Genomic DNA, 23,463 nt, shown 5'->3' with positions numbered 1-23,463 from the left:
CGCGGCGGGGCAGGGACAGGGCGGACGTGGCCGGGTGCGGCCTCGCCGAGGCTGGCGGGCGTCCGGACAGGGGCCCCCGGTGACCCTCAGCCTCCCCGGCGTCGAGGGGCAGCGGCTCGGCCGGCAGAGCGAGTGGGAGGGGCGGGGGCACGGCGGCCGCTCGCTCCAGGCGCCCCGCGGGCTCCAGCCCGGAGCGCCCGGCGGGCCCGTCGCGCGTCGCTCCTACCTGCCCTGTTCATCTTCCAGCGCGCGGAGCCGGGCCGCCCGTCGGTCCGCCGTGCGTCCGTGCGTCCGTCCGTCCGAGCCGAGCCCGCGCGCCGCTCACTCCATGGCCGCCCCGCGGGGCCCGCACCCTGCGCCGCCCCGCCCCCGGCGCGCGCCGGACTCCGCGCGGCGCGCAGGGCCAGTGGGCGCGGGGCGCGAGCCTCGGGGCTGGGCGGGGCGCGGGGGCGAGCGCGGGCGCGGGGCGCGGGGCTCCGGGCGGGGCCGGCGGCGGGGCGGGGGCGGCGTCGCGGCGGCTCCGCGCTCGGGGCTCCCGGCTCCGCACCCGGCGCGCTGCGCTCGGCCGCCGCGCCTCCGCCCCTCCTGGACGTTTCCTCCGCTCGCGGAGAGGAAGGCTTTTTCCCTTTCTGCTCCGTCAGGATCGAGGGAGCCGAGGGGCGAGGCGTCCCCGCGCACATTTAAAGGGGCCGTGGCCTGGGGACCGGGGGACCGCGCGAGGCTCGAGGGACTAGGATCCGGGCGGGGGCTGGGGGGAAGCCGGCGAGTTGGGCTTTCTGGGAACTTCCCGGTTCCTCCGCCCGACGGACCGTCCTTCTCTTTCTTTTCAACCCGAGGCGTCCATTCAGTCCTGCGCCAAGTGCTGTGCTGAGCGCCGAGCAAGACAGCCCCAAATTCTTGTCCTCATGGAGCGTAAATGGGAGAACGTCAGTGGAGACACAAGACAAATAAGCCGCGAATAGCATTTCAGAGAGTGATAAGTGCCTTGAGGGAGATAAACCAGGGTAATGGGGCAGAGCAGTGGCTCTCAAAGTGTGCCGGCCAGCATCACAATTGTTAGAAACAGCAAATTCTCGGGAGCCTCCCTAGACTTACTGAGTGAGAAATCCCGTGTTTAACAAACCCTTCTGTTGCTTTTGATGAAAGCTAAAGTTTGAGAACCACTTGAGTAGAGAATGGGTGATCAAGGAAGGCCTCCCTGAGGAGGTGACATTGAAAGGGAAGCGTGGTTGATGGGAAGCCTTTCTTTGTTCTCTCGTGGCACGCTGGCCAGCCAGCACCTCCCTGGGACCAGGCCGGTGCTGGGTGACGTGGATGACTCAGACCAAGCTCTCGGTCTGATTGGCCACGCAAACACAGGCAGATGGTTTTGCTTCCCGGACAAGAGCTGGGATGGGGACAGGAGTGCATAGGAGCTTGTGGGGACCCAGAGGTGGCGCCCAAGTGGAGAGAGTTCAAGCAAAAGAAAGGCCTTTCAGACAGAGGGACTAGCTTGGGCAAAGACTTAGCGGTGTGGAAAGGCGGCCCATTGGAGGAGCCTGTGAAGGCTTTGGCTCGTCAGCGACATAGAAGATGGAAGGGTGACAGGTGCTTTGAATGCCACACTGGGGCTTCCTTCCACCAGCCATTGGAAGAGGGGTGCAAGGATCATATCTTTCATATATATCTGGCAGCTAACATTTATGGAGCGCCTACTGTGTGCCTGGCATGCTGCTGAGCTCTGTACTTGCGTGTTGACCCATTTAAGCCCCACCACAACCCTGCGAAGCTGGTATCAAAATTCTTCCCATTTTACATTTGAGGAAACTGAGTAAACTAAGTGTTAGAATGAGATTTCCTGGCTCTGTGCTTGCCCTTGCTGCATCTCCAGAACCCGGCTCAAGGTGTGGCTTGGTCATTTAGCAGTCTGGCTGTGAGTCTGCCGTGGGCCAGGCTGTGAGCTTTCTGCAATTCCAGCGCTCTGTGGGAAGAGGGGGAGGGGGCTGTCTCAATTCATCTTGGCAATTTAGCCAAGGTATCTACTGTGTGGAAGTTGGGGGAGGAGCATGGGACATCCCTCCCCCTACCCCCCAACCACCACCACCATCCCTTCCTGTCCATCAAGTGGGGAAGAAAGACCCAGAAATGACCTCCTGCCAGCGTGATGGCTCCAGGGCAGGGGCTGTTTCTGCCCTGCTCACCACTGCAGCCCTCGCATCTGAACATAGAACCCAGCACTTAGTAGGTGTTAAAAAAATACGTCTTGTCCACAAGAATAAAGGCTTAGGACAGAGGTTCAGCCTGTTCTTCGGGACCACTTTGGTTTTCTGGGATTGAAGGTGCCGGAGGCCAGAATTTTTGTGCCTTTGACCAGCTGTGCTGGGACCTTGAGAGGAGCAGAATTCCAGATGGACACGGGGCATCTCACAGCCTTGCCATGTCTCCCCGAACCTGGAGACCTCTGGTCCAGCCTTGGGTCCAGGTGGTCCCCAATAACCAGGTAAACACCTTACTGCTCTAAGCCTGTTTCACGGAGCAGGAACATCAGCATCACTCGAGTGCTTCTTAGAAACGCAGAGCCTCGGGCTCCACCCCAGACCTGCTAAACCAAAATCTGCATTTCAACAAGGTCTCCAGATTTTCTGTATACACATTACAGTTGGAGAAACACTGCCCCAGATAACCCACCCCATTTCTTTTTGGCCAGATGTGCTGCCAAAGTATGCAAAACTAGAGAAAAGACATAGATTCCCCAGTTTCTCACTGGGGTGAGAACTTAATCCCTTGACCTCTGTCTCTATATTAATACATCATTTTATTATTATTATTTTTTTGCTGAGGAAGATTCACCCTGAACTAACACCCGTGCCAATCTTCATGTTCATCTCTGAGCAGCCACAGAGTTTTTAAGCCTGAAACGTTTTGTGGAGAAATTCTTGTGTCTCTGGAATAGAAAATCTACAGCAGAATTTGTTACTTGGGCTCTTGATAAACTTTATGAATCTCTGCATGGAGATGGTGGAGATGGTGATGGAAGTGATGGTGGAGGTGGGAGAGATGGTGTTGGAGTTGAAGGAGGGGGAGGAGGTAGAGGTGCTGAGGTGACAGAAGTGGTGGAGGCGAAGGAGGTGACAAAAGTAGCTGTGGAAGTCATGGTGAAGATGGAAGACGACGTAGTTGGTGGTGGCGGAGGAGGTGGAGGGAGTGGAATTGACAAATCTGGGGGAGGTGGATTTGGAGAAGGGATGCAAGCGGTAGAGTTGGTGAGGTAAGCGAGGGGATGGAGATGGAGTTGTATAAGGTGATGGAAGTGGTGGAGCTGGTGGAGCCGAGTGAGGTGATAGAGGTGGTGGAGGTGGTGGTGGTAGGGGTGGTGGAGTTGACCAAGGCGGTGGAGATGATGGAAGTGGTGAAGATGGTGGTAGAGGAGGTGGGTGGGTGGGGGTGTCTGCTTGAGTATGGGTACAAATGAGTGAGTGGATAAATCACTTCAATATTTGATGCACAAAGAAAACATGTTTTAAAAATTAAGCTTGTTTCTGGGAATTAGCAATGAAACCCAAATAACCTAGGACCCTAAGGCAGGAGCAGGAGAGGGAGGCTCAGGTAATCCAATCACTGGCCAAGTTACCCTTCTACCCTTTGCCTAGGGCCTGCACAAAGGAGAAGGGAGGGCCGGAAAAGACCTCAGTCTTTGCTAAGCCCTTTCCACTGCTGTTGAATTTGGGATTTGAGGCTAAGCAAAGTTTGCTTAAAAAGATCATAGCACCAGTGACAGTTGGGAAAAAATACATGTCTGAACTTGTTTAGCTGAACCCACACATTGGTGTGGAGTGATAGGCTAAACGCTTATTCCTTTGTTTGCTTTTCCTAATAAGAGAAAATGGATGTGAAAGACCATGAGGCTTTACAAACATCCAGGGCTAATACTGGTGGTTGGACTCACTTAGTCCTTATGGAACCGAGCCATCACTACTCACTGAGCTCAGGGGATGGCCATAAATACCCACAGAGGACATGCGTGTGGGGGTAATGAGCATCATCAAGCCTTTTGCACATGTACTGTGCCCAAGAATCCTATAAAGGGATTATTATTTCCCCATTTCACACATGGGAAAACTGAGGCCCCGACGGGGGAAGTGACTTGCCCTTACAGCCAGCCAGGACTCACACCCCATTCACTCTGAGAACATGGTCTGAGTTCTTAACTACCAGGCTACACTATTTTCTCTATAATGGACAAAAAGTCTGCCGAGATTTTCACTTTTTCCAGATCACTCTCACCATCTTAGTTGTTCCTCTCAGCAAACTGAGAGCCACCAGGGTAGGTGTTATGCCCACTTGACAGTTTGGGAAACTGAGGCCTAGAGGGGAACGTAACTGGGCTGGGATCACACAGCAAGTTAGGGGAGCGGCCAGCACTGGAGTCCTTGCCTCCTGACATCTAGGCCCGAGCTGGAATCATGCGGTGCCTTCTCCTCAGACGGCAGCAGTCTCTTGCTTTGCCTTTTGAGGGCAGGAGACCCCCCGTTTTCTGAAGGAGCCTCCCGGGGTAGGGGCAGAGGGTGACACCTTTAAGGCAGATCCCCTCAGGAGTCTGGCCTCCCTGAGCCGGCTTCTTCTCTCTCCCTCCTTCTTTTGCTCCCTTCTTTCTCTCTGTCTGCCTTGGACGCTGTGGAAGGGGCGGTCAAGGGCCCACAGTGTGGTTCTGATATGTCCAGGGAACAGCCAGGCGGGAGCCTCAGAGCCTGAGGAACTGCGGGTGAAAGGAACTCAGACAGCCAGCGCATTGCCGGGTGAGGAGGCTGTGGCAGTAACAGCAGGCAACAGTAACACTGATAATAGTAATCAATGCTGACAGATAACCTCTACTGAGCACTTGGTGCTAAACCTCGTACATGCTTCTTGTGATCATGTGATTTCTATCAGTCTCCATTTTACAGATGAGAAAACCGAGGGCAGAGAGGTAAGAGACTTACTCAAGACTCAGAGCCAGCAGTGGTGCTGGGAGTAAACCTAAGTTTCTCTGTCCCGAAGGCCTGTGCTGTTCACCTTATACCACATTTGTCCAAGGTCATGGTGCCAGGATCAGGACCAGAATCCCAGGTGGTCGTCCTTCCTTCCATCCTTCCTTCCTTCCATCCTTCCCACCTTCCTCCATTCTTCCCTCCCTCTCTCCTTTCCTTCCACAAAAATGCACTGAGTGCCTACTCTGTGCCAGGCGCTAGGTCAGGTGCCAGGTAAACAGAATCCTTCTGTGCCTTCTAATGTTCCCAGGCCAGCTGAGGAGGCAGGACACCCAATGGCAAATTACCTGTCAGTTTGATGAGAGCACTAATGGGGGAACATAGGCCTCCCAGCTCCCCTCGGATGTCTTAGATCCCTGCTGTGGGGCTGGCAGGTTCCCTGGGGCCCCTAAAATCAAAGTCACCCCCTCACTGGAGCCTTTAAGATCCCCAGGCCCCTCCCCACTGAAGGCCGCTCCCTCACGCCTCTCGTACACACACAGAACGCTGCATAAACGCTCAGGATTCTCCAAGTAAGCACAGGTCCCCCACCTTTTTGTTATCCTTAGACCCTCTGGGGCTCATTACCTCCCTGCACACAGCTTAGGTGACCTCAGATCAGCACCGCGGAAATCCAGCTCCCTGTTCCTGCCTGCCTGAAGCCTCGCAGGGTGCTACACCAGCACCGTGGCGTGTCCTCCAGAAACACAGAGTACCCGGGCTCTGAGCACATAAGGGGGCCGTGGCCACACCCCCAGACAGGCAGTAGAACTCTGCTCAGGAGCCACGCTGACCTGGGTGGGACCTGGGGGCAAGTCCCAGCCTCAGTTTCCCCATTGGTAAATCATAATAGGAAGTATTTGCTGAGCGCTTATTTTGTGCACTTGGTAAGTGTCTTGCGTATATTATTAACTCACTTAATCCTCTCAACGAACCTGTGAAGTAGGCACTATTGTTACCCCCATGTTTCAGATGAGGCTCCCATGGCACAGAGAGGCCAAGGCACTTGCCTGGGGATACTCAGCTAGTAAGTGGTGGGCACCCCGTCCTGGCTCTGGGGCGGGCTTTCCTACCCACTTCAACACGCTGTCCCCTCTGTCAAGTGGATACGATAATAATCGCTGCTCGTTAAAGGAGATAATTCACCTAAAGCATTCAGGAGGGGAAAGAGGGACACAGGAGGTGCTCAATAAATGATCACTATCATTTAAATGTCTTGTACATAGTTGGTGCTTAATAACTGTTAACAAACTAAGTACACCAGGACTGGGGCACACAAACCCCACAATCAGAGGAAGAGAGGGGCAGGCGAGAGCATTTATTGAGCAGCCACTGTATACGGGGATGGGTGAGAGGAGTAATGTGGGAACCCCACAGGAGCCTGGGGAGACAGCCTGGGTTCTACTTCCTGCCCCGGCCCAGAGGGGTGACAGTCAGGGTTTTGTTTTGGGGGCCCAGCTCTAAGGCTGGGCCGTGATTCTGTCCCGCTCCTCCGGCTGAGTGCCCCTGGGTTTCCATGGGGGCAGGTATACCTTTTGTCTACAGGGAGAAAATGCATGTTATTAAAAAGGAAATGACCCTGGCCCCACAGCCTCTTGAGCTGCTGACCCGCAGGTTCCCGCAGCCTTGGACTGCTCGCCCCGCAGAGCCATGGCCAGAGCACCATCAGCTCCCAGGCCTTATCTTGCCCTGGAAAGCCATCGAGTCACCTTCCTGGCTCCAGAGTGGGCAGATCGGAGCCAGACACCTGCTAGGTGGATGGAGTCTTTGCAAGGTCGCCCTTCCCTTCCTGTGCCCCAAAGATTGGTGGGGGGAACGTCGGATAAGTTCGGCTTAGGTATCTCCAACCCCCACTGTACACACCTGGCCAGGCACAAGGAGAGAAAGGAGCTGGGGCCTGGAGACCCTGGCTCCACAGATCACTGGCTCTGTGGCCTTGGGCAAGACTCTGCACCTCAGTCTCTCCTCTGTAAAATGGGAATAGTGAGACCTTTCTCTTGGGTTGTGTGGTGAAGGTTAAAGGAATGTTGGTTTCCCTCTCTCGTCACTTTCCTGTCCTTGAAGAGCTCACAGTACAGTTGAGAGAAGGGCTTGTGGGCAGCTAATAGTGATGCAGTGGAGTGAAAGTAGGGGATTGAGATGAGCTAAGGGGCTAGAGGAAGGGAGGTGACATTGTGCTGGCCTTTAAAGGTCAGGTGGCATTTTCCAGGTGGAGGAGTAGGGTTGCCATTCCAGGTAGGGGAGCAGCCTGAGCAAGCACCTGTGGGGTGCAAGAGGGAGGCAGGGTTGGAGCAAGGTGAGAAGAGCGCTATGGTCACAGCACAGGATGGGTGTGGGGAAAAGCTCTCTAATGGCCTGCTGAAGAGTTTGGACTTGACCCCATAGGTGATAGGGAGCCATAGAATGTTGCTGGGTGAGGGAGTGACATGGTCAGACTTGTGTGGTAGCTGGAGTGGGAGGAACAAGCCTGGAGTGGGGATGACCTGAGGAGGCTGGGGCGGGGCCCCCGAGAGAGATTAGGCCTGAATTCATGAATGCTCCTGACTCACAGTTGTAGGGGCTCAATGCATGCTGGGAAGGTTTCCAGAAGGAGGTAGGCTTTGCCCTGTACCCTGAAGGAATCACAGGAGGAGAGGGGAGCAGGAAAGGGCGCGCCAGGCAGGGGCCAGGGTGGGCCGGCGCCCAGTTTGGCTGAGTGTCCAGGCTGCAGGGCGAGAGGGGCAGGCAGGGGCTCGTAGGCCTTTGTCCAGCAGGCCTGCGGCTCCCCAAGGAAGGGCTGAGCTCTGGGGGAGGGGAGTCGGGCTGGGCAGGGCCAGCTCGGAGTTATCACCACTGGGTGGGACCCAAGGTCTGTGGAGGAAGGGACCACCCTCTTCCGGCCAGCCATTTTTTTTCCTTCTGCTGGCCGGCTTGGCTTTTTCCCCTAGGCTGCATTTCCACAAGGGCCCCTCCTGGCTGGCTGGGCGTGGGCATGGCTCCACCACACACCCGGCAGCAGGGGCGGCCCGGCCGGAGGCTTCCTGCCCCTCTCTGGGCTGGCCGATTGGAGGAAAACAGCCCTCGAGCCTTCTTCAAAACAGGAAACTGCTCTCCCTGCTTCCTGAAGGACAGGAACTGTCCCCATGGCAACCATGGGACAAAGAGGCCACCTTAACCCTTCCGAGGGCAGGCCTGGCTGAGAGCCCTTCTTACCACCCCCTGGTGGGTGTGGCACTGTACAGGTGACGGGGTCTGCTGCAGGGATGTGCTCCAATGGAAAGGCAGAGCTGGGATTTGTACCCATTGTGTGGATGACAGCGTTGAGGCTAACTCAGAGGGTGAAGGCCTGCCCACACAGTAAGTCAAGCGCAGCAGGGCACAGCGTGGGGTCTGAAGCCGGGCTGTCTCCATCGAAGTCTTGGCTCCCTGCCGGCTGTGTACCTTGGACAGGTGCTTTAGCCTTCCTGTCGTCCGTTTCTCTTCCTGTGAGATGGGATGATTACAGTGCTGGCCTCATGAGGCTGCTGTGAGCATCTGCTGAGGTGGTCCACTCGTCCACTGCATCCTCACTGGTGCTGTGTGAGCTGTAGCAGGCCCCAAGGACACGACAGTGACACGAGCCTGACGAAAGCTCCTGCCTGGAGGGTGAGTGTCGTGGTTGGGGCAGGCAGGCAGTGAAGTCCACAGATCAGTGCACGTGAGAGAGAATGACGGTGCCGTGAGCAAGGATGAGGAGCAGAGTGCAGAGACGCCCCCCAGCTTGGTGGTCCCCTCAGAGGTGAGGACACTGAGGGGAGTAAGAAGGAGCCTGTCGTGTGAAAACCTGGGGTGAGCCTTCAGGCAGAGGGGCCAGAAGGAGAAGGTTCCAGAGGTGGGGAAGGTTCCGGGAGTGGGGTGAGGGAGGGAGCAGGCAGAGGGGCTGGTCATCAGAGCCCCTGGGTTGTGTGCTTGGAGCAGGTGGAGCCGTGTGGGGTGAAGCAGGCACCCCAGGCTATGCGTGCCGATGGGATGTACTCAGTGTGACAGGACGCAGGACTCTGAAAGTGTGTTTTCGGCGGGGGGGGGGGGGGGGGGGGGGGGGGGGCGGGGGGGGCTTGCCCTGTGAACCCAGAGAGACCTGAGTCATGGGGAGAGGCAGTACTTCTTGTTGTTTTGGGGGGCGGGGCAGGGCGGGGACCCAGTGGCCTGTGCCCAGTGCTGCCACTGTTCATGAGCCCAGCCTTTTCCTTGACCTCCCACCAGGACACACCCCTCCCTCGTTCTCTGTCTGGATGCCCAGGGGCTGCTGTGAGGAGGCCACAGACGCAGCTTCCAGCATCATGGCACACGCGGCTGCTGCTTCACAGCTGCGTTGGGAATAAGTTCCTCACCACAGCGTATTCTCATCACAGCTTCCAAGACCCGACACCCCCTCTCCACATCATCCCCCACCACCCACCGCCTTTTCCCTCCTGTCCAGCAGCACTGGCCTTCCTCTCCATACCTGACCCTGCCCAGCTCTCTCCAGCCCCAGGGACTTTGCACCTGCCATTCAGTGCTCTCTAGAAAACACCTTCCCAAATTTTCACATGGCTGGGCCAGCTCCCCTCATCAGTCAGGTCTCAAATGTCACCTCTTCACAGAGTCACCCCCGCCCCCCCCCGACCCCAGTCCCTCACCGTCTCATCACCCTGTGTCCCCTCTTCAGCAGCACTTACCCATAGCTGAGACCCTCCTGTTTGTCTGTGTACCTGTGTGCTGTCTGTCTCCCCACCTAGAATGCCAGCTCCCTGAGGGCAGCTCTCTTGTCGGCTGCCCTCTCCCAGCACCTGGAACAGGGCCTGGCTCACCCCAGTATCTGCTACACACTGGAGTGAACAGATAGCGACAGAGACGTCCATTCCCGGGGCTTATCACCACTCCCCCTCACCCCCACAGTCTGAGGGGACTGGTGGTCTCTCTGTAGGAAGGCCGGGGCTTATCACCACTCCCACTCACCCCCACAGTCTGAGGGGACTGGTGGTCTCTCTGAGGAAGGCAGCTCTCAAGAGGAATTAGTGGAGGTGAGGGGAGCAAGAATTAACTGTCCACCCTAGAGAGGGACTAAGGTTTGCTCACCGACAAACACACTAATGTCTGTTCACTGTGTTACCACTCCCAGGAGCTGGATTGGGGCCCGGAGCACTGGGAGGGATGCCGCATTATCCCTATTTTCCAGATGAGGAAACTGAGGCTCAGAGAAGTAAAGTCTCGTGCCCGAGGCCACACGGCTGGGAAGCTGCGGAGGTGAGGGAGGACTCAGGACTGACGACTGGGAGCCTGCACCTTTCTCCTCACCCTCCCAGCACAAGCCGAAAGGGGCCTCGATTGACTCTCTGAAAAGTCTCCTCCAAGGCCTCCTCAAGGCCACTGCCACCGGCCACATCTTTGGGTTAAGATTCTTCTGGGCTGGTTAAAATATGCATTCCAAAGGCTCTCCCAGGCCACTGAGTTCAGATCCCCTGGGGCTGGGATCCAGATTCTTTGTTTTGGGAAACATGGGGTTAAGGCTTTGGAGGACCCAATAAAAGGCGAGTGGAGCCTGCAGTGGGAGGGGCACAGGGACCTCTTTCTAGACAAAGGACTTGAAGTTCCAACTGGGTCACCAGGAGAGAACCTGACCACAGTAATCCACCAGTGTGTACTAATGTCCAAAGGGGTGCGTCTCCCTGCCCTGCCCAGCCCCCGGGAAGGCCCTGCCGCACACTCCATCCCAACTTCCTACCTCTGACAACCACCTGCACTTGAGCTCCCCCAGGAACAGGAGCTCACGGCCTCACAGGCCACCCTTCCCCCATGGGACAGCTTTGCAGAATGAGAGTGGCAATGTCACCTTTCCTGATGCACCAGAGAGGGCAGCGGGTCACAGAGAGGCATTTGATGAGCTGCAACATGGGCTGCTGACTTCTTTTCCCCTGGGGCTCCAGAGCGGGGACGTGTCTCTGCCGGCCCCGAGGCAGAGGCTGAGGGAGATAGCTGCTCTGGAAAGACCATATTAATTAGCTTAATAAGAGCATGTGTGACTGAGCAGTTGTGCACAGAGAGGGACCCAGGAGGCAATGTGACCCCCTGTCATGGGCACCATCAATTGCTGGGGTGAGCCTCCCACACCTGGAACCAGATGCTTAGAGAAATGAATCGGGCCCAGTCTGGGAACACCATTAAAACACTTGGCGCTCTGGGCGCTGGTCCATTGCCCCATGGCTGCTGTCCTCCTTCCTTCTAGAAAAGGCTGCAGTCAACAGGCATGCTTTCTTGTGGGAGCTGGCGGGGGCTACAGGCTGCCTCCTGACCCTCTCCCGCTCAGGGAGTCCCTCGTGAGGGGCCGGCATGGGTGGGGAGGGGGAGAGGTTGTGGATGACACGCTGGGGGTTGAGCCTCAGCCCCACTGCTTCCCAGCTCTGAGCCCCGGGCAAATCCTTTCCCTTCTGCGTGTCCCTCTCCTCATCTGTGAAATGGGGTATTTCCTTACCAACCACACATGCCCAGTAGGAAGACGAAATAAGATAATGATCCTCAAGTGCTCAGCCCGGTGCGTGGCACAGGGTAACTGCTCAGGAGATGCCACATGCCATCACTGAGTCTCATTAATGAAGAAGCACTGGGCACGAAGTGGGCCATTGCTTAGGCTGTGGTAGCTTTTAGCAGGTAGACATTTGCTTGTGTCTCGTCAAAGTCTAATCCGCACACAGTTTCTCGCTGACTTGACAGTTTGGTTAGCTAATTTTTAGCTATTTCTGAATACAATTTGTTTGCATTTCACTTATGAACAGGCAGCAGCATCGGCCCTTGCTCTCCAGGGACAGTGTCCCAGAGCCTAGTAAAACTCTTAATTTCAAAGCCTGAGGAGGATTTGCCTCTAGCTGTAAACCCCTCCCCCCACGTCCAGATCCCCCACCTGTGGATGCGGGCCTGGGTCTCCTCAGACTGGTAGAGCTGCGGCACCTTCCACATCACCTGTTTAATATCACAAGCACTCTGTATGGCAGGTGTGACTACACCCATTTTACAGATGAGGAAACTGAGCCTCAGAGACTCGCCCAGGGATACACAGGCAGCGAGCAGCAGAAGCTTGTGGTCCCACGTCTGTTATAACCACACAGCTGGCATTTTTCCCTCTGCACTTAACTGAGGACCTTCCCAACCAAAATAGAGGTACTTTTCCCTGAAACAGCAGCAGCCGCAGCACTTACGAGGGCTGTTAGGGGTTCCTTGTGGCCAGGGCACACCTGGGGCAGGTGGTAAAACAGTATCCGCGACCCCTGGCTTCTCCTCGCCTATTCGTTTCAACCCTACTTAGTGAACAGTCAAAAAGCATCATCGGTTCTTGCCTCACACCTGGGATCAGCAACATAATTTGTGAGGCCCAGTGCAAAATGAAAATGCAGTACCTCTTGTTCAAAAATTAAGAATTTCAAGGTGCCGACGGCAGAGCACAGGGGTTTAAACCAAGCACAAGGTCCTCCAGAGCGTGCGTCCCTGTGTGACAGCACCAGTCACATGCCTATGGAGCTTCCCCAAGCACACCAGTGCTAGGAAAAGCAGCATCTCGGGGAGTCTCACTCCCAGCTCACAGCCTGGCATGGAATATGAGCTAAGCACACGTTTACTGAGTGAGTGAAATGGTACATTCACGCTGAGCTCTGTGAGAGGGATGCAGGATTGTGAATTTGCAGATGGGTAAATTGAGGCTCAGGAAAGCTCCTGCCTCACGTGGCATCACCCAAGCCCAGGTCCCTGCCTCCTGCCTGGCGTGCTTGCCCGCTCTTCCATGCTGACCCCAATCCTGGCCTGTGTTTTCCTGATCCCAGAGAGAAGGGGTAGTGTTTACCACAGGCTGAACTTTATTTTATTTTTGTGTTTTCCAATAATTGATTCCAACAGTCCTACAGACGTCCTGCTGAAGGAAAACATGTTTTGCTCGCTCAGCCTTCGACTTCCTCATGGCGCCACAGTGGTGGGGGCCCATGGCCGCGAGGAAAGCGTGGGGTGACTTTTCCCTTGTTTATTTTATTTTTTCCATCTCACTGTCGGGGGACAACAAAACATGTTTTCCTTTTTCTCCAAAGGAAATCGGAACTTTCTTATTGGCTACTTGTCGCCTAAAATTCATCTTCCTTAACCTGTGATTATCTTGGATTGGGTGAGTTGTGTGGTTGAACTTCAGAATAAAGGGATGTTCTTTGTTTTACTGAAAGGACAACTGTCAAAACCAAAATTTTCATTCACATGAGGCCATCGGCTCCACTGAAATTCACCTTGGCTTTCCCGTCAGAGTCTGTGCACACGTTTGAATGCTTTATTATCCCAAGTTCACCTTTCTCCAAGTGCAGGACTGGGTAAACACACACACAGCCAATCTTCTGGTCAAGGTGAATGGCTGCTTAGAGTTCATTGAAACAGATGTGGGTGTATGGTGTGAGGTAGGGGTCAAGAAACTTCTCCCCATGTGCATATCCAACTGATCCGGCTCCCTTTATTTAAAGCATCATCCTTTTGCCACTGTACTGCAGCATCTCATTGGCATAAATTGGTGATTCTACACATGTTGGTCTAGTTCTGGACTTTCTATTCTCTTCCCTTAGTCTATTTGTCGATCTTTCTACCAAGACCACCTATCTTAATTACTGTTGTGTCCACTGAAGTTGATAAATCATGGTTGGCTTAATAACTCCCCTATTGCTGAACATTTAGGTTGTTTCCAATGTTTTATTATCATGACTTACATCCTACAAAGTCATAGTAATAAAAAAAGCAATAATAGCTGAGATGAAGTGCCAGGCGCTGTTCTAAGTGCTTTCCATATATTAACTGGTTTAATCTTCACAAGGACCCTTCGAGGGAGGTGCTACTGTGATCTCCTCTTTGAGAGATGAGGAAGTTGGGGCACTGAGGGGGTTGTCATTTGCCTTCAGTCCATGGCTTCTGCCCGGCAGAGCTGGGTTCTGAACCCAGGCAGGCTGGCTCTGGGACCTGCACTTTCATCCACTCCCCTCTATGTTGAGAGCAGATAAAAGGGAAATGCATAAAGGAATGACTCAAATGCAGGCAATGATGCCTCCCTTATCTTCTTGAATTAATGACGTGGCTCAATGGCTGTGGAGCCTGAGTGCCCTGGGACCCCGCCCCAACTCCACCACTCACTGGCCTGACTTTGGGCAGGTCACTACTCCTCTTTAAGCCTCAGTTTCCCCATCTTTAAAATGGAGATTACTGACCTACTTATACGTCTATAGACCTGTAGACCCTGAGCTGTCAGGGGGCTTCAGGGACCAATACGGTGCCTGCTGGCTCAGAGGAGCTGCCCTGCCCTGCCCAGGGGCCTTGCTAGCCTCAGAGGGCTCCTCTCAAAGAGGTCTTTCCTTTGCAGATATTCTGGGCTTCCTGCTGGATCTGAAGGGGCCTTCCCAGATGGGGACACTGAGGCCTGGAGCAGCTGGGGGCATGACCTCTGGGACCCCAGAATCTGCTTCTCACAGCATCTCTCTGCATTTGTAGATCTGAAGCTCAGGGCTTTCCTAGTTATCAGCTCACCAGGGTGGGTGCTCTGCCCAGAACACCCCCTCCCCATTCACTGGGCGGCAACTCCTCCTCCACAGGCAGCCTAGCCTCACCACCCCAGGATGGCTCTCCCGACCTACAGGCCAGATAAGCATCTGATGATATGGCCTGCCTCTTGCAACTGGACTCTGAGCTCAATGAGGACAGGACCCTGTCCTGGTTCTACTGACAGAGCCTGGAACAGGGAGACATCAGGAGGTGTTTGCTGAATGAATGAATGACTCTTATCAGTTACCAGTGACCAACCATCCTGGTTTGCCCAGGTCGGAGGGGTTTTCTGGGATGCAGGACTTTCAGTGCAAAGACCATGAACGTCTTGGGTAAACAGGAGACCTGGTCAACTTCAGACACCCCGTGTGGCTGGCACGGGGTCCAGGCTTCACGGTCGTGTTTGATCTAATCCTCTCGTCGTGGGTCGGGGTCCAGAAGCAGAGCCCGAGTCAGGGATCCAGATGTGCGTGAATTATTGAAGAAGCTCTCTTGCAGTGGGTGAGGGATGCAAGGAGGGCACCAAAGCGCCAGGCAGAGCTGTGGTCCCCGCTGGAGATGGCCTCAGCCTGGCCCCCTGGGGGACTCTGGAGCACAAACAGACCCCCAGAGTTGACCCCACCTCGAGTGGAGGGGCCCACGCTGGAGAAAGGTGGAGGCTGGGGCAATGCTCAGGAGAGCAGGGCAGCTCTCAGTCGCGAGCAGCCAAGAGCACCGCAGCTGGGGGACAGGAGCACAGCCCTGTAATGGGGGCCGGGGCAGAGCCCCCAGAGTCCATGACACTTCATAACAGCTATGGAGGGAGGTGAAGTGTGATTAAAGCCCCAATGACCTTTTTAACCTATCACCATCCAGTGGCTCCCTGTGCTGAGAATAAAATCTGAAGCCCTTACAAGGGCTGCTGGCCCTATTTCTCTCCTCCCTTACGTCATTAACTCTTGGCACCCTGGCCTCCTCTCCTGTCGCTACGCTGGCCAAGCTTTGCCTGACCAACAGCCTTCGTCCTGGCTCTTTGCGCCCTCTGCCTGGAGTCCCCTTGGCCCAGATCTCTCTCTCTCTGGCTCCTCCTCATCATTCAGGTCTCAGCTCACATGCCACCTCCTTGGAGAGGCTGTCCCTGAACACTCTCACTAATGCTGCCCCAGGCCCTGGGCACTCTCCTCCACGTGACTCGGGATTATTTTCTTCATTGCACTCACCACTCTCTGAAATCACTCTATTTGTTTTGTTCAATTGCTTTCTGTCTGTCTCCATCTCCAGAATGTAAATTCTGTGAGGGCAGCGAGCTTTCCTGCACCTGTTTTACTGCAGGTGCTCAATAAATATTTGTCAAATGAATGAACATGTCCCTACTTTAAGATGAGAAAATGGAGTCTCTGAAAAGTCACGGGACTTGTAGGCAAGGTCACTGGCTGGTGAGTGGCAGTCAGGAGGTTGTGCTCTTGACCACCAGGCAGCCCTCCTCCCTCACCTCCTGGCCAGCCCCGCGACGGACACATGCTGGAGTGTGCAGGAGGGCTCCCCAGCTCCTGCCTCAGGACCTGGCAGAACAGGGGCTGGCAGATGTGTGGGGAGCAGATGAGTGACAGTGACAGGATGAGAAACCCTTCTTGACCTCTTGGAAGGGGCTGCTGAGCTGGCTGTGTCCTGCGTGCATTTCCTGGGCACTCTGGATGCATGAGCTCCTCCAGTCCACACCGCCATCCTCTGATCAGAATGCACCGCCCGGCTCCCGGGGGGTGGGGTGGCGGGTGCTGTCTGCCTCGGTGATCAATGTGAATAATAAACGTTTAGAGTTAATAAGCTCGAGTTAACTTCTCTCGCTTCAGTGACTAATGGGCTTCCCGGAGCCCATAACTCACGCTGTCGGCCAGCCTCCCTTTCCTCCGCGGCTGCCCTGGACCCAGCCTGCTGTGAGATATTGCCAAGGGAGAGGAGGGACCTGACACGGCCGAGGCCTTATTTATGGCACTGAACGCAGGGCTTCTGGGGAGCCGCAGGGTCTTTCTGGCTCCAGAAAGGAAACCTTTGGGGCTGGGGGAGGTTGGTAATCCATCTGCCGTTCAGGCACCCCTCTGCCACCAGTGGCTGGGGGACCACGGATGAGTTATTTCCCCTCTCGGACCTCCAGTTCCTCATCTGTCAAGGAAGATAATAACCTGGGCTGTTCCAAGAATCAAAGATGTGACGGATATAAATAGTGCTAGACAGTGGGGAGGGGTTGGTCAGTTCTGTTGGCAAATGTGTGAAAAGTTGAGGGAGAAGAGAAGGTAGCTATGAATAGAGATCTCAAAGATGTGTGCCCCATGCTCCTCAAAGGGTCCTCAGACCAGCAGCATCCGAATCTCCTGGTGGCTTGCTGGAAATGCAGAATGTTGGGTCAGGCTCCAGACCTGCTGGACCCGAATCTGCATGTTAATAAGATGCCCAGTGGTTTTTGTGTCTGTTTCAGCCTGGGAATTGCTGGCCTAGACCAAGCATGGCCAGTAAATAACTTTGGTCCTTGGATTCACCAGTCTGCTGCCGATGCAGACATTGCTAATCAATCACAGAACTCTTGCCAGTGGAGCCTAGAAACAGCCTCAGAATCCCTTTCTGCATAGCAGCCTCTGCCACTGTTCAGAACTGGCATGCAATACGGAAACTGGCTATTGTCCTGGTCCAAGACCCTGCAGCCCCAAACCTTTGACCAAGATTAGGAAACCCAGCCCAGTCCCTTCTGCACAGCTTCTGGAACCAGTACCATTCACAAGATAGAAAGGTAGGATGAGGCACAGGAGAGGCAGATGTGGGAAACTGAGGGAGGAAACATCCGTGAGGCTCAGTGAGCAATGGGATTCCTGCTAGCGTGAGGGTGGGAAGAGGAGTGGACACTTGAATATCACTTGGAAGGCCCAGGAAGGGGGTCTGCAGGAAGCTGGACCCTTCAGCTCGGCAGGGGGAGGGCAGCCTTCCACGCTAGTGCCCTGTGTTCGTGATCGTGACACGACAGGCAGATCTCCATACAAAGCACTTCAAAATGACTTTTAAGAAAAAGTGTTTACTACATAAATTATTAGAGCTATAAAAACTTATTGTGAAAGTCAAACAATACAGAAGTGACATAAAAAATATAATAATCTTGCTCCTAGCTATCCTCTTGCCCTGGGGTAACCAATGTTAGCAGTTGGGTGAATATTTCTTTCCATTTTACTCTTTGCTCTTTCAAACGTATTTACAATAATAAGATCATACCGAATACCTGACTTTGCAACCTGTTTTCTGTCTAATAATATAAACATGGTTCCACATCCATATATATGTATGTACAGGCATGCAAATCTAATTATTTTTTATCAGCTGCCTAATATTTTGTAGAATGAATGTCTCAGGATTCATTCAATCATTGCCCTATTGATTGACATTTAGTACACTCTTTTTTTTTTTTTTTTTTGTAACAAACACCTTTGTATGTATCTATATGGTTTTGCAGGATAAATTCTCCAAAGTGGAATGGCTGGATCAAAGGGCATACACATTTTAAACTTTAATAGAAACTGCAGATTACTGTCCCAAAAGATTGTGGCAGCTCACACTCCCACCAGCAGTGTCAAAACTGCTTGACTGCCCCGCTCCTTGCTGGCACTGGATGTCATCAATATTTAATATTTTTTTCCAAATGGCATCTCATTGTTCTTTTAATTTGCATTTCCACAACTGCCTGAAAGGTTGAACGTCTTTTTGTTTGCTTATTAGCCATTTGCATTTCTGCAGTGAATTGCCTGATCATATTCTCTGCACATGTTCCTTTCTTTATTTGTGTTGTGTATTTTTCTTATAGATTTTTAGGCACTCTTTGCATGTTAATATTAACTCTTTGTCTCATAATGTGGTCCACCTCTGTGCCAAAAAGATCTCTGCAAGCCACAAGGATAGAATTCCGCATGATGGAACAATAGGAACGAATGCACATTCTTGCTCTGGGGTCTGCACTACCCTTGGATGGAGGAGGCGGGGCTTGTCTGCACAGGGCATCAGAGGCCATGGGCTCCGGAGGAGGTAACAGCGGGATACGGCTGCTAAAACAGCTAAATTGGGGCCTCAGGTGCATTCACAGAGACAGAGAGTTTAAAATGCTCTGCCCGCTTCTGGGAAAGGCGTTCAGCTCTGAACCGCCGGAGAAGAATAAGGGGGGGGGGAGCCCCCTTACCAGGAGTAGCTGGTCCTGCTCAGCCTGGAACGGGGCAGGGCTGTCCCCGGACGTGGAGAGCAGACGGGCTACAGGACCAGAGGGAAGAGTGGGGACTTGGGAGACATCCCAGAGAGCTGGGTCCCAGCTGAGAGTGAGGAGGAATTTTCTCCTTATCCCCCTGTTTTTAAAGATTTTATTTTTTTCCTTTTTCCTCCCAAAGCCCCCTGGTACATAGCTGCATATTCTTAGTTGTGGGTCCTTCTAGTTGTGGCATGTGGGACGCCGCCTCAGCATGGCTCTTCGAGCAGCGCCACGTCCGTGCCCAGGATTTGAACCGACGCCGCCTCAGCATGGCTCTTCGAGCAGTGCCACGTCCGTGCCCAGGATTTGAACCGACCGACAAAACACTGGGCCGCCTGCAGCGGAGCGCGCGAACTTAACCACTCGGCCACGGGGCCGGGCCCCCCACCTCCCCCAATTTTTAGAATAGAAAGTTCCAAGCACTTTCTCCTCCTTTCCTGGTTTACCTTCTCGTAGTGCCTGCGATTTCTAACATTTCTAACATTACTACTTTTGTGTACTGTTTATGTCTCCTTGCTAGAATGTCAGCTCCATAAGCACTGAAGTTTTTGTCTGCTTTGCTCACTACCACGTCCCCTCCAGAAGCATCATTCTTGTTTCTCCTAGTCTGAGCTGTGCAGAAATGGGATGGGCTGAACAATAGGTAGTGAGCTCCCCATCAGGAGAGGCAAGCAAGCAGAATCTGCCTAGCCACCTAGCAGGCTTTCTGGACAGGAGATCCCACTATTCATCTGCAGTCCTCTCATCAAGGTGAAGTCTAGAAGGCCTTGGACCAACAGGAGACCCCCTGGGCCTCCCAGGGCTGCGAGGGGCCTGTGGGTCAGCCAGCTGGGACACCAGAGCGCTCCAACTGGGTCAGCTTCTGTTTATGTCCTCGTCCTGGCCCATCCTGAGCCCCGGCCCCACCCCCAGTCAGCCCCAGTCCAACCTCAACTCTCCCCCCAGCATGAGGCCCTCATGTTTTGGAAAATCAACCGGCATCACACCAGACTGAAAATATCTCAAAATATCGCTTGCGACTTCCTCCCGCCCCCCGAGGCCCCCGCCTGGGCGGGCGGCAACCTTTCCCTTGCTGTTGATTTTCAAGAAAGGCTCTTCCATCGCTGGGACACAGGGAATTTCCAGTATTTTTCTTCCTCTGCTTTTTTTTTTTTTGGCCTTCAGACGCTCACATTGTGTTGTCCTGACGCAGCTCCAGGCAATGTTTGGCCCCAAAGGCCTGGGCTGGGTCAGTGAGGCCTGGACCAGCAACCCTGGCTCCTTGGGCGCAGGAACAATGCCTCCATAATTCATTGAAAACTCCCCTCGGATGACTTTTTCCTGTTGCTGATTGTCTCCGTGTTCCAGGCCTGCACAAACTGCTTTTTCCTGCAGCTAAATTTAAAAGGGCCAGACCCTGGAAACAGTGCACAGGCTGGCCTCACTGTGGGGGCAAAGGTGGGGAGGCTGGGTGGAAGCAGAGCCCAGAAGCCACCACTTCTCCACCAGCCCCGAAACACACGCGTGTACATAGGTGGCTGCAGCCCTGTCTTCATTTTAATTCCCCAAATGGCCGTTAGAGCCCGTTGGGCCACAGTCATAGTCGTTGGAGTTCAGGAAAACCCTCAGGGTCTGTGGAGGTCAGAGGGGCCCCAGGTGCTGTCCCAGGGCAGGGAGAGAAGGCCAGTCTGGGGGGCCACGGGGCAGAGCCGGCCCCCGCTGGGCTCTGGATTCACAGGGTGAGGGAGAGGCGATTTCTCTCAGGCAGAGCAGAGCAAGGAGGGCATAGGCAGCCAGGAGGGAGTGAGCCCCTCATCGCTGGGGGTGTGCAAGCAGAGGTGGCATGACCACCTGCCAGGGAAGCTGTCAAGGGCTCATGGTGCCAGGTGGAAGGCAGGTGGCCAAGGGCCCTTTTGGGCTTCCGTGGCTCTGGCCTTGACACAGGTCAGTGAGGAGGGGCTGGCCCTTCTGCACCAGCGGCCTTGGAGGTTCCAGAGGGAACAGAGACCACAGCCTTGCCACCTCTGCCCATGCAGTACTGGTCTGTGGCTTTTGGCAAGTGTGACACTAAATTCTCTGACCTTGACTTCCGGCTCTGCCACTGACCTGCTGTGTGACCTTATGCAAATCTTTTTACCTCTCTGTGCCTCAATGTCCCCATCTTCGACATGGCAATAATAAAAGCACCTACATTATAGGGTTTTTAGGAGAAGTAAGCAAGTTAATACCTGTAAAGTGTGTAGAATAGTGCCTGGCACAGTGTAGATATGATAAAAATTATTATTATTATTATCAAGGGATTCTGAGGAGGAGCCATCTTTCATATGTCAGAAATGGCAGTGTTTTGTGTCAAGCATTGCCCCTTCGGGGGTCAGATTTAAGCCCCTCCAAGGGAGGAGGAAATCCTCCATGTCTGAGGGACCTGGTTTTGTCCCTAAGAGGCTGGAGTGTGGCATTGGGAAGAGGCAGAGTCCTGGGCACCACCCCCACCCCTCGCCCATCCCCTGCTCCTCCTGCCTGCCCTTCTGAGCAGGTGCTTTCACGGGACATGGGGGCCCAGACCAGCACCCACTATCATTGTGTCATCCTGGATCAGCCGTTCTTCTGCCAGGCGACCTCACCAGCCTTGTCACCTCTTAGCGCCGGTCCCCACCTCACTGCAGAGAGAGCTGCAGAGAGGGAGAGGGCTGGATGAGACGGTGCCCGGGCAGGGGGGTGGGGCATGATGTGGAAAGCCCTGCTGGACAGAAAGCGAAACCTGGTGCTGCTGAGAAGTCCTAAGGCCCTGGCAGAGGTGTGCCGCCAGTGCCTGCAGACAGCATGGGGCACGCAGACCTGCCAGGGTGGAGACGCCCCCCAGCGGGCTCAGCTCTGCAGAAAGAGGTCCTCGGATGCTCTGGAGCCTGGCCAGGGTAGCTGGGGCGAAGGCTGGATCTCACCCATCCCTACTTCCTAGAGGAAAAGGCCAGGGGACAGGAGAGAAGAGGGGAGAGAAATATCAGACAGGGGACAGACCCAGCAAGTACCCCACGCAAAAGGATGACACGGGCCACACCTCAGCAACCCTACAAACATGTCTGTCAAGGAGTGTTTCCCAAAGGCTGGGTATTTACACATCACCTCCATGACACGTGCCACATTTATTGACTGAATAGCTTTCATTCAGTCCATTCACATTTTCAACCTAGATGTATTTAGAAGAATTATGACCATTGCCATGATTTTCCATAAATACAACGTTACTGTAAACAGACTGGACATAAGCCACGTTGTTCAATGCTAGCCACATACTGCTGGCTGCAGAGGCTCTGAGCTTGAGACCTCTCCCCTTGGTTAAGAAGGGAGACTAGCAGGTGTCAGAGGTGTTAAAGATGGGGTAGCATGCACCCGAGACTCCCCTTGACGTAACGGGAGGATGAGAGAAGGAAGGAATACCTTTCTGAGTTTGTGCTCCGTCTGCTCCCACCTAAAATACATTGCTTACAGCTAGTGTCACCGCTGAAAAGAGTCCCGTGAAAGCGCTAATGGGTGAGAATTCCAGCCACCCTCGGGGGAGTCACTCCGGACTCCCCTCCTCGCACCCTCCCAGGCCAGCTTGGGGAGGGATCCTGGACTTCAGGCTGGGGAACCCCAGGATCCAGGCTGCACCCCGGCTCTCAGGATGTGTGGTCCTTTCTGATACCTCTATTATAGGGTGTGACCCCTGCAGGGTCTTTCTTCCCCAGAAAGCTCCTCCCTGAGCTGAGAGGTCCCCTCCCTTCCTCTTCCATCTGCAGAGGTGACGCGCTGGATAGGGACCCAGGGAAGATGGCACATCAGCCTTCTCTGCCTGAGCGCCGAGCGGGTATCTCTAGTTCACACGCACCCAACCCACTTCCTAACGTCCCACCCCAAGCAGGCTGCTCCTGCAGCTCGGCGACTCGGGCACAGCCTCTCCATCCTTCCAGAACACGGGAGTCACACCTGGTGCCTCTCTTCTCACCCCCCCAGTCTGATCTGTGAGGAAATCCTATTGGCTTGAAAACACAGTCACACTCTCCCTGCCTCCACCTTGCCCCAGACAGACTGTTCTTCCCCACAGCCAGAGGGATCCTGCTGAAACCAAGTCAGGTCTGTCCCTCCTCCACGCCATACCCTCCACGGCTCCCACCTCACTCAGGGTAAAAGCCAAAGCCCTTCCAGTGGTCTGTAAGGTGTCCCCCCGCCAACTGTTACCTCTCTGTCCTCACTGTCCCCCAGCTTCTCTACTCTGGCCTGGGTTCTTGCTGAGTATTCTCTTAACACTCCAAGCACCTCTGCCCCAGGGCCTTTGCTTGGAAAGCTCTTCCTTGAGACGTCCACATGGCTCACCCCTCACCTTCTTCAGGACTTTGTTCAAAGGTCACCTCCTCCATGATGTCCTCCCTGCTTTAACTCCCCATAGCACTCATCACCATGGGACATGCTGAGGGTGTACTTTCTGGGTTTGGGGGGTCTTGTCTCTCCCCTCCCTGGAGAGAGGGGGTTTTCCCTGTTTTGTTCACTGCTGTAGCCTGGTGGGTGTCCCACACGAAGGGTCAACACCTATTTGTTGATGTGTTGACCAGATGACTAACAGGAGGAGAGAGGGGCTCCCAATGCCCTGAGGGCATTAGCTGCCACCACTGTGGCCAGCCCAGCACCACCCCCCACTCAGCTCCAGCCACAGGCTCATGGGGACAG

The 23,463-nt window shown here is 54.5% G+C and overlaps 1 protein-coding gene and 1 long non-coding RNA gene across 6 annotated transcripts in view; one reads left to right on the top strand and one right to left on the bottom strand.

Annotated features, from left to right (window-relative positions):
* The window catches only part of FGD5 (FYVE, RhoGEF and PH domain containing 5), a 110,561-nt gene extending 110,114 nt beyond the window's left edge, over positions 1 to 447 (bottom strand). For both annotated transcript variants that reach the window (XM_044755130.2, XM_070493800.1), the window contains exon 1: positions 227 to 447. In XM_044755130.2, coding sequence (XP_044611065.1) covers positions 227 to 239 — 13 coding nt within the window. In that variant the 5' untranslated portion in view covers positions 240 to 447. The remainder of the gene's footprint in view (positions 1 to 226) is intronic.
* The window catches only part of LOC106829364 (uncharacterized), a 71,588-nt gene that overhangs the window by 3,221 nt on the left and 44,904 nt on the right, over positions 1 to 23,463 (top strand). The gene's annotated exons all lie outside the window — the stretch shown is intronic.

The sequence above is a fragment of the Equus asinus genome, chromosome 21, assembly GCF_041296235.1.
Source record: "Equus asinus isolate D_3611 breed Donkey chromosome 21, EquAss-T2T_v2, whole genome shotgun sequence".
In the NCBI taxonomy this organism is placed as follows: Eukaryota; Metazoa; Chordata; class Mammalia; order Perissodactyla; family Equidae; genus Equus; species Equus asinus.
The sequence above is the reverse complement of the archived record's forward strand: the minus strand, read 5'-3'. Positions and strand labels throughout refer to the sequence as shown.